This window comes from Rattus rattus, chromosome 14, assembly GCF_011064425.1.
Source record: "Rattus rattus isolate New Zealand chromosome 14, Rrattus_CSIRO_v1, whole genome shotgun sequence".
NCBI lineage: Eukaryota > Metazoa > Chordata > Mammalia > Rodentia > Muridae > Rattus > Rattus rattus.
Window position 1 is genome coordinate 52,109,635 of NC_046167.1, and position 11,500 is coordinate 52,121,134.

The 11,500-nt window shown below is 40.9% G+C and overlaps 1 protein-coding gene across 1 annotated transcript; it reads left to right on the top strand.

Annotated features, from left to right (window-relative positions):
• Nucleotides 1-656: 656 nt before the first annotated feature.
• Nucleotides 657-8,508, top strand: LOC116883481 (leukocyte elastase inhibitor A-like). The gene is made up of 6 exons (XM_032884637.1): nt 657-1,002; nt 3,006-3,143; nt 4,021-4,138; nt 5,643-5,785; nt 5,974-6,141; nt 7,750-8,508. The coding sequence occupies exons 1-6, from the start codon at nt 835-837 to the stop codon at nt 8,149-8,151; spliced, it is 1,137 nt and encodes a 378-aa protein (XP_032740528.1). The 5' UTR covers nt 657-834; the 3' UTR covers nt 8,152-8,508.
• Nucleotides 8,509-11,500: the final 2,992 nt, after the last annotated feature.

An 11,500-nucleotide genomic window follows, 5' to 3' on the forward strand; every position in this document is an offset into this window, starting at 1 on the left:
CTCAGCTTGCCTTAAGAACCTGATTGAAAGACAGTGCCCTGCAGTTCCATGGCCTCAATTTTGGCTGCAGGGAGACTGGGAGGGAAGCTGGTGAGATCCTAGATCCTCCACAATGAGGACTGGATAATATGGCTGTGGTAGATAAACATCCACAGGCAAGCAGCTGTGGTTGCCCTGTACTAGGACAAACTGCAGCTTTGAGTTTGGGACCCAGATGGATTAGCAGATGGCCCCCAGCAGGGCTTGCTTACCCAGTACAGGGGCCAGCTTGTTTGCAAAAGGGACACAGGAGAGTGAGTGTTCCTCTTCCTGTCACCCACAAGCTGACTAGGGTGAGTGAGTGGCATTCCCCAACTTGCATAGTCCACTCCAGTTAAGACTACAGCCTTGACCTCAGGCATGGAGAACTGAATCTGTGGAGAACTATCATGATAACATTGCTATCTTTACCAGAATCCATTTGTAGCAGAATAGGTCTATGTGGTTTTCTGGATTCATTCATGAACTAGAACTTGACATCCCACAGGGAGGGAGATGTGTGGCCTCCACAGAAAGCTGTATAGTGTGGGCACTGTGCCAAGGCCACTGGCATAGTCCTTTCAGACACACCTGTCTGGAAGGTTAGAGCCATAAGACACCCTAGGACCTGGTCCTGTGTCACTGCTGAAGTCAGGCCTAGCTTTGTGTGCTTGGAGGAATATTCTTGCCTTTGGGGAAAATGGAAGGAAGCAGGATTAACCAACTGCAGGTCCTAGGGTGGCTGGCAAAACCGTGGCAGGTGTTGGTGGTGTTACAGTTGGCAATGCTGATCTCCCCTCTGTTGCAGCCTTCACCATGGAGCAGTTGAGTTCAGCTAACAGCCTGTTCGCCTTGGAGCTGTTCCGCACCCTGAATGAAAGCAGCCCCACAGGAAACATCTTCTTCTCTCCCTTCAGCATTTCTTCTGCCTTGGCCACGGTCTTTCTGGGGGCCAAAGGCAGCACTGCAGCCCAGCTCTCTAAGGTTAGCAGAAGCAAAGCTGGCCAGCTCCCCCTCCCATCTCCTTGCTAACATAGTAGAGTTGAATTTCAGAAAACCTCCTCTCCCCCTTCCCTTTTCCCCTCCTCCTCCCCTTTCTGCTCCTCCCCCCTCCCACCATCCTGTTCCCCACACTGCCTCCAACACCCCAAGAACCATCAGTTCCTTTGCCAGTAGCTTCAACTGAGCATAGGGCAATATCTCTGTTCACTTGGGGAAACAGCATGAAGAAAGACAGTGACAATAGCCGTGGGCTTTGAGCTCCCATTTCCATAAGGAAATTTTGTAAGCCCTGCACTTCCCCAGAGCTAGCTGTTTACTGTTTTTCTTTTTGCATGGATCACCACTGTTTATAAAACATGCCTGTAATACAGTGTCTGTTAGCAATTCCTCTAGGCTCTGCCCAACAGTTACCTAGCAACAGCCAGATTAAAAAAGCCTGGCTCCAGTGTAAGAACTGTTTGGCTCTCTCTGTCTCTGTGTCTCTCTGTCTCTGTCTCTGTCTGTATCTCTGTCTCTGTCTCTGTCTTTCTCTGTCTCTCTGTCTCTGTCTTTCTCTGTCTCTCTGTCTCTGTCTGTCTCTCCCCCTCTCTCTCTGTGTCTGTCTGTCTGTCCCTCTCTCTGTCTCTCTTCCCCTCCAATGAGTCTCTCTTTCTCCCTTCCTCTTTCCTCTTTCTTTCTGTCCTTCTTTGTCCCCCTTTCTCTGCCTCTACCCTGCTCCAGGTCCTCCATCTGCTACCTGGCTCCCTTCCCTCAATAAACTCCCTTTTGTTTCAGGGCTGTCACATGGATGATTCCTTCTGGGGAGCACCTTGACAGGACCTGCTGCCAACCTTTTATAAAACATACAGTGTTAACTTCAGGCCTATAGATATGGGGACATGTGCAGCAGGCAGCTGGTTGGTGCTACCTGTTTGTAGAGACAAGGTAAAGGACAGCCATTTATCAATGTTCCCAGGTTTAACCCATGTGCCTCTCCCCAGCTTGATTTGACTGGCTGTGGCTCTGCAGGAGGAGCAATTGGAAAGTACCTGTGGCCTGGTGAACAGGTCTAGCATCCTCTCACTCTACACTGGGAAACAGCAGGTTACCTTTGCCCCCTCCCTATTCTTCTTGAATGGGTGTGGAGGGGACCTCTGCTCTTGGTGTTTCTGAATTCTGAGAGGAATTCTGTCACTTTTGGGAGCCTAGACAGGAGTGGGCAATGTGTTTCCTAACTGACCTGCGTGGCTACTCAGCACCTGCTGCTTAGTGCTTCTCCTGGGTTATATCTGCTTCAGTGTTGAGGCTTTTCCTGCTGACAGCTTCAGGATACAATAGTGTCAAGGCCTTCCCCTCCCCATTTCAGTCCAAGTATAATCTAATAAGCATAGCTCAGAGAGTAACACAGACTATGGACCCTGTGTGCCTTTTGTCTTTTGTGTCCTAGAAGTGAGTAACCAGCCCAGACCTCACACAACTATAAGAGGCCCCTTGACCTACAACTGACAGAAGAGGAAGTAAACTCTCACCAGAATAAAGTTAAGGAAGTTATTTCTCTAGGTAATGAGTTGTGGACCTTAGCAAGATAAGCAAAGAAAGAGGTCTCGGTAGTCCCAGCTTTTCAGTCTCACAGATGGATTGAGTCTCTTGTAAATGGTTTGTTTCTGCAATTTTTAATTTTTGTTTTAGCAAAATTGTATATGACACATAATATAAAGATGAGCATACCACTTAAATTGTTTATGGAAAAAATCAGATATAATTATTTAGTGTGTTAACCACTCACGTTTGTGGAACTATTAAAAATTATTTAAAAGCTATGTCTAATTATAATGTCTCACTGAGCTGTACATTTCTGGTCTTTGTTCTGCCAATGACATATTAATAAAATGTTAGGCTGGAGATACTTGGTATTAGGAAAAATGATTTGGTAGAATCAGACACAAAGGAATCACTTCAGAACTTCAAAACAAATGATTGGATAAAGTATGTTTTCTTTCCTTCAGACTTTTCATTTCGACTCTGTTGAGGACATTCACTCACGCTTTCAAAGCCTGAATGCTGAAGTGAGAAAGCCTGGAGTATCTCATACACTGAAAGTTGCTAACAGACTGTATGGAGAGAAAACCTACAATTTCCTTCCTGTAAGTACCTAGCACTTTACATTCTGAAACTTCCTGAAGTGACACAGACTTTTCCAGGCACAGTCATATTGTGGGCCATTCATAGAAACAGCAAAGAATGCATGTGGGACCTTCCTCTCATAGTCTTTCTAATGAGAGGACACCTCCTGGGGGCGGGGGTTCATCAAAGCAAAAACAAGGACTGAAGGGATTGCTCAGTGGGGAAGAGAGCTTCCTGTGCAAGCATGAGAAGCTGAGTTTGGATTCCAGAACCCATGAAAAATGCCAGGCCTAGCTTCATGCTCCCCTGTAATCGCAGCCCTGTGTAGAAAGGAGCTTTGAGAACCCCTTGGGTTAGTGGGCGATTCAACCTATGCAGGTTCAGTGGGAGACCTTGTTTTAAGGGAATAAGGGAGAAAATGAGAGTAAGACAGTTGACATCTTCTCTGGGCTCCATGATTGCACAGATATGCAAACCTTATACACATATGTGCACACATATACCCCACTTACATACACACATATGTACACATATATGCTACACACACACACACACACATACACACACATACACACAGTCCTAAAAAGCCACTTGAAGTAGTATATTCAACATTTATTGATTTATGAAAATGTTAGTGTAAGATTAAAAATGAATTAATAACTTTTGTGTCCACACAAGAAATGTTAGATAAAAGGCCATACTTGCCATTTCTGCACTGTAACCTTAAAAAAATGATTAGATTAGTAAATATTAACACAATAGAAAAGTACAAAGGTTAAGTTTTAATGAAGCTTTTCTATCTTTATGATTTTCTCTTCAGGATTTTAGAAACATTTTGTAGGTAATAGAGTTGTTCATGATACTCTTTTTTTTTTTTTTTTTTTTTTTTTTAAATAGGCGTTCTTGGCTTCAACTCAGAAGATGTATGGTGCTGACTTGGCCCCAGTGGATTTTCAGCATGCCTCTGAGGATGCAAGGAAGGAGATAAACAAGTGGGTCAAAGGTCAAACCGAAGGTGAGGGGCTGAGCAGTGCTGGCTCTGTTGTCAGTTTCCCGTCTGTAGCTCACCCCTGACACAATCAGAGAAAAGGCAGATTTTGACTCATAGTGTTGGACGGTTCGTTTTGTAAACTATTGACTCATTTTTTTGGTCCATGGCAACATTGGACCTGGTGTTAAGACAACATAGCAGAGAAGACCTGTTTGAATCAAAAGAAAGGGGACAATAACATTTCACAACCACTTTCAATAGCAGCACCTCTCCCCCGAGGTAGGTTTGACAATGAAGACCTACAATCTCAGCACTTGGGAGGCTGAGGCAGGAAGGTTGCTTTGAACACACATGACAAGACCCTGTCTCAAACTAAAAACAAATAAAAAAGATCTCTCACTTAGGCCTGCACTTTAAAAGTTCCTCTGCCTTCCAATGCAGGACGGACCAGAGACCAGACTTTTAAGAGAGGGGTCTTTGGGGGATTCCTCTGAACCATACAGAGCCATTGCCATGTGAGATTCTCATTCCCCTTCACTCTCTCATTTGCATCTCCTTTCTTCCTTCTACAACTTTCCAAATCTTGGTTGATGTGCACTGACACTCAAATGCTGTTCCCTAGAATAAGGGACAATGTAGATGTCAGAGATTTATTAATGGAGAAATACAGACATGATTTGATGGAACCAGTTGAGTACTTACATGTTCCCCTGAAGTACAATTTGAAGTTAAAAACCAACATTAAAATGCAGAATAAAATGAATAAAAAGGCCTGTCCAGAAGTGTTCAGTGCTCATCTGGAAAGAAATCAGACACGAAACCTCAGGGAACCATGAAGTCAGAATTTAGAAACTGTTGCAGTCATAATAGTTTTGTCCAATAACTCAGAAGTAGTGGGTAGGGAGGTGACTCACCCTATGGGCTCAATTCACCTTCATAATGGATCTCTCCTCAATCTTATTACCGTGTGAGTCAGCACTCAGGGATCCTATCTGGAATTCTATTAGTTCCCAGCAGTGCATCTGACTGTGTGGAAAATGACTTCTGTTTTACTATTCTTAGAGTTGGATAAGGTTTCTTATCTCTTGGATATTCGTCCAGAGCCCTTTTCAAATAAGCAGGCTCCTATTTAGCAGATTTGAAAACATTATTTACCAGTGATCAAAAGCATTTACATTAAGGTATTTTGTTTTCTCTGAAGACCAGCCATTTATAAAATAATAGCTATTGATTCTACCTATGAAAGAACTTATTGTTTTAATCCTTTGAAGATATTTGACTTTCTGTAATGATAATTTTTTTTCTGATTCAAGGGATACAACTTAAGGCCTCAGAGCATACCAAGCACAAGCCTTTTGTGTCTTCAAGTTGGTTTACTTAAAATAAAAATGAAACAAGAGTGTCTTTCCTATCTGAACATTGACTTAAAACAAAATAAAGGGCGAAGTCTGTATTTTAGATAATAAATTATCAGTTTTAATTTGGAATTACAATATGGATCTTTAAAAAACTTAGCTTTTCTTTCCAGGGAAAATTCCAGAACTGTTGGCTGGAGGTGTTGTGAATAGCACAACCAAACTTGTGCTAGTGAACGCCATCTACTTCAAGGGAATATGGCAGGAGAAATTCTTGACACGGCATACAACCGATGCTCCATTCCGACTGAACAAGGTCAGGTGACACAATCATCCTGGGCTGGTTTTGGTTGTATGTGTGGGAGGGCTGGGGTTGCAGCACAGGGTCTCTCCTATTGTAATCCAAGCCTTTACTATTGTGCCCTCTACCTCAAGACCCCAGATTCTTCTTTGTGTTAAAAGAGAAGAGGGAATAATTTGAGTGATTTTTTTTAAACTGTTCAGAAAGACACAAAAATGGTAAAGATGATGTATCAAAAGGAAAAATTTCCCTTTGGCTACATTCCGGATCTGAAGTGCAAGGTGCTGGAGATGCCATACCAGGGTGGAGAACTGAGCATGCTCATCCTGCTGCCCGAAGACATTGAGGATGAGTCCACGGGTCTTCAGAAGGTAACTGGCTCTCAAAGTTATGATTTGTGTTTTGTTTTGTTTTTTACTGTACTGTTCTCATATTTTATGTATGTACATTGCACCATAAACACTTGCTCTTTTACAGACTTTACCCAAAATTCCTTGCCAGTGTTCTTCCATTTTTATCAATGTTCATCAGGAATTACTGCTCTGAGGCCTTATGTTTATAAGTAATTGTTTTTATTATAGTTATCATCATCATCATCATTTATTATTTGCATTGCCTGAGTACCTTATGTTAGGCAAGTGTTCTGTCACTGAGCCATGCTTCCAGCCCAGAGGCCTGAAATGTAAACACTCAGAATATTTGCTGCCTTCAGTGAAGCATTGTGATGGGGAACGTGCATATATTTAAAAGTAGAAGGTAACAATGATAAGTGGCCTCTCACAGAAAGTCACGTGAAGTATATTTAAAGAAATTATAATGAGAATTGATTTACATCTTTAGGAATTGTGTGTCTCCTGTCAGGATTAGAAGTAGACAAACTATGATTACAGTTTTCCCTCAAAACTCCTAGGCTTCCCTGTGGCTTAGCTCCTGTTCCCTCTGTCTACATTTGCAATCAAGAAGGAGTCTGCTGTCACTCTAATGTACAGCGTATGCACTGGCACTACTGTGGTCCATTTGTCAGTTGTGTTTTCTGGCTGGTAATTAAATGAAGCTCTAATATCAAGAGTGAAATTGTCACTATTCATAATCTTTTGGTCCAAAAAGGCAACAATAATACTTGATATTTATATGGTGCTTACTATGTGCCAAACCCTTTGCATATATCAATTTATTCCATGGTCACCAAAATACTTCGAAATTGGTGTCATTAGCATACCTATTGTATTCTATTTTCTACTCTATTCCACTCTACTCTGTCCTGCTCTGGTTGAGTCTACTCCACTCCATGGACAAGGTCTTGCTGTGCAGCCAAAGCTTACAGCCCTCTGTCAGTGGTACCTGACATGCTCCCATGTCAGCTGCTTATCCTTGCTTTAAATGAACTAAGTCCCATACATTTTGCCCATTTTTTATTTTTATTCAGGAGTTACTAAAGATTGCTTCAGCTCTAGTGGAGTTTATAGATCCCTACGACTTGAGAAAATTTCAGAATAATCAGAAAAATCTAAAATTTCCCTTGTACCATTCAAGCAATCAGGGTAATGAGACCTCTTATAGCCCATTAGTTAAGTGATTCAGTACAGTGGAGGTTTAAAAATCCTTAGTGGATGATAGGATAGGATAGATGCATGGACTGAAAGAAGACAGAATGGAAGGAGTGAGTGAGTGTGGCAGAGAAAATTTGATAGGAGGGTGGATATATGGTGGGTAGATGGTGGATGGACAGATAAATAGATGGGTGGATGAATGGATGTCAGAGCTGTAATTAAATGGTTTTGTACTTGGACCCTCAAAGACCTGGAAAATAGCTCTGCTATATTCTACCAAATGACAGACAAAAATGAAGTCCAGGTGGAATCTGTTTGGGTAGAAAACATGAAGGAAACCTATTAGTTTTGGCAATTGTGGATTTGTTCACTTGAATATTACACTTTTCAAGAATAAGTTAACTTCTTTCTGCCTTAAATTAATTCCAGATTGAGGAGCAATTAACTTTGGAAAAACTTCATGAGTGGACCAAACATGAGAACTTGAAAGAGATTGATGTCCATGTCAACTTGCCCAGGTTCAAGATAGAAGAGAGCTACATCCTCAACTCTAACCTTGGCCGGCTGGGATTGCAGGATCTCTTTAGCAGTAGCAAGGCTGATCTGTCTGGCATGTCAGAATCTAGAGATATTTTCATATCAAAAATTGTCCACAAGGCCTTTGTGGAAGTGAATGAGGAGGGAACAGAGGCAGCCGCTGCCACAGCAGGTCTTGTTGAATACTGCCTGGTGTCAATAGAAGCATTTATAGTGGACCATCCATTCCTTTTCTTTATTCGGCACAATCCCACAGCTAATATGCTCTTCTTTGGCAGGGTTTGTTCCCCATAGAAGAAGGAGACTTTAGAGATAGAAGGCAGAGCTTAGAGTTTCATTCCCTGAGATTTTAATGGTGATTATTTAATGGTGTTGGTCCTTGACAATAAAGACCTCTATACAAAAACCAATCATTCTTTCTTTTTTAAGTTCTAATCATGTTTGCTTTTTGTATCCATTGGCATAGGTGTGTATATATTGTTCTTACACTTCAAAAAAATAAAATTATCACTGTCAACAACATCAAGTCTAAAAGCAAAATAATTAAATAAATATATAGATTTCTGAGTGTGAGGTAACCTGTTTAATTGTCATATACTCCTGACAGGCATAAAAGTGCATGGCTTTTCCCATTCAGTTGTTTTTCAGTTTAGAAATAGAGTAAAGCAAAGACCAAGAGACAAACTGACAAGTAATAAAATACTAATAAAAGTAATAGATACAAAATAACAATTGCTATCTACTTTTTTGTGATATGTAAAATGAAACAAGGCTATTTCTTTTATAGCATTTTGGCAGCCTCAGTAGAAGGCATCCATGGTACTTAAAGCCAGGGTTGAAAACAGATATGGCATGGGAACAAATACAAACGAAGGATCACCTTTTTGTGAAGACGTACCTTCTCCATGATTCTGTCCTGTAGGATTAGAATCCTCCTTAATCAACTTCTCTGGGTTTTCTGGTAAAGCCTCTTGACCCCCATTACTCATGTGGCTATCATGATAGGATGTCTTTGTGCAATATGAAGAAAGTTGGGTTGGGGATTCCTGGGTTGGTATGACCCTTTGTCAGATGTACTCTTTTGGATGGGGCTTGAGATTCTACATTTTGTTTTTCCATAAGACTGGTGGATTATAACAAATCTAAGATTTGTTAGAATCTGCAAACAAGATAATGCCCATCGTGTTTCTCCCTGGTCTCCGGCAAGCCAAAGCTATATTCATAACCAACTGGCCTAATAATATAGGTGGTAGTGAAGACTCAACAGGTTGAAAACAAAACTGTGGCAAATTTCCAGGAAGCTTTTCTTCCTTTTTGCCTAGATCTTCCACCAAAATACCAGTGCCTACCATATCCAGGTTCTTATAGCTGTAGTAGAAAAGACAAAAGCCGCAGGCATGACCTCTGCAGCCCTTCTTTTGGGTTATTTCCTTTAATATGGATCTGTAATGTTCCCCAAGATCCCACATATTAATAGTTTTGCTACACTGTAGTATTACTGGGAGATGGTGAAACTTTTAAGAGGTGGGGCCTAAGTGGGGCCCAAGGAAAGTCTTCAGATCATTGTGTGGTATGTCTCTGAAGAGGATGTATGGCATAAGTCTCTTCTTTCTTCCACTCTATTGTTATGTGAGCCATTTGGGTTACTGCCTGCTCTTTGCCATTGCCATCTGACTTTCTAACAGAGACTATTTGATCATGGATAGGAGTCTGAAACTGAGACCAAATTATCCTTTGCTTTGTATAGGCTGGTTACTAAGGTGCTCTTCATGGTAAAAGGAAGCCGACAAAGACATTTATCTAAAAAATGTACTCTTTTCAATCTACATAATGTTTAGCATACATAAACAAAATTCCAAGAGTCTAAGCAACTATGCTCTAATCATTTTTACCTGTGAGGTAACTACAAGGTTTTACTATGAGGCGACAAGTTGTTAAATGCTAAATATATTTTTAAGTCACAAATCATAGACTAGACTCTGATTCACATATTTTGTAAACACACACACACACACACACACACACATATAATGAAGCGGCTCTCATAAGAAAATTAAAATATCAAAAAAGCAAGCACAGTCAGAAATGGGATGCTAGAGCATGAGAGAAATTACTGCAAGATCCAAGAGCAACTGCAAACTCACAAGGCAAATTTGGACACCGTGCCTTTGCTTCGCTTGCCAGGCCAGAGGAGGCAATGAGAACCAAGTGGAGGATTGTGTTACTGTTAAGGCAAAGGTAAACAATTTAGCCTTGTAAGACTAGAACTCCCATTTTTCTCCTCTGCTTTGTCATGAGCTCCAGAGTATATATAAAAAGTTCACAGCTGGGTTGCAGCCTCCAGACAACTTCAATTTCCAATCTTTGATCTGGATCTGCTGCCTATAAGCAAGTGAAAAAATGCAAACTAAAGTCATGTTGGAGGCCAGGAGAGTTATCATTAAGCCTCAAATCATTAGTACAATCTGATTTTCAAGTACAACATCTAGAGAATAATCAAAGATAGCTCTCTGGATAAGAAGCCATGGCAATGAAGATACAAAGCAGCACAAACAAGAGAGAATGTCAACAGTAGAAGACTCCAAATGCTGCTGCCACCACAAACCAGAGAACACTTTGCAAAGATAATATTGATAAAATGCAAGGTCAGATACTTCAGCAGGCAGTTGTAAACTCATAAATAACACTGCTCATCTGAATGAAAGCAAACTAGAAAACCAAGAGCTTAAACATATAATAATAAATGATATCTGCTGAAAAAAATTAGGTGACAAGAGGAAGAATTTGTGGATTCTAAAACCTAAAGAATTTCATTAAAATGATTAAGTAATTAACCTGTTTTAGTTTCTTTTAGTAAGTCAAATATAGTCAATAAACTTCAAAATTGAACGTAAGTATGAAAAATTCAAAAGGAATTATTCAAAAGAGTTAGGATGGAGCTAGGCAGTGGTAATCCCAGCTGTCAGGAAGCAAAGACAGCAGATCTCTAAGCCTGATTTACAGAGTCCATCCAGGACTGCCAGAAATACACTGAAAAACCCTGTCCCAACACCCTCCTCTCCCAAAAAGATGATGAAGATGCATAGGATACAGGGAGTAGGTACAGAGCAGAATAATATATAAAAAGCAAACATTTGGACCAAGGAGATGGCTGAGACAGTGAAATGCCTCCCTGCAAACATGAAGACCTGGGTTTGGATCACTAGGACCCACATAAAAACCCTGTGTGGAGGGGCCATCTGCAACTTCAGCACTGGATTAAGAGAGGACAGAGTCATGTAGATCACTGCAGAGAATCGACTAGCTAGCACTGCCAATTACTAAGGTTCAAGCTAGTGCAGTAAGAGAGTGTTCTAAGCATAAGGTAGAGAGTGATGAGCTGTGACTGCCTGTGCACATGCATGCATTTGCATGCATAACCACATGCACATATGCACACTCATATAGACACATTCACACCCACCCTCACCAATATATACATATGCTCCCCATATACATACACGAAAAGAAAAATAAAGTTAACATTCAAAATGCTTATTTCAAACTAGATGAAAGCATCAGTGTACAATCTAAACACTAGCAGACAAATCAAAACAACTCTGGCCTAGAAACAAAACAAAGCAATTCATGTCCTAGAAAAATC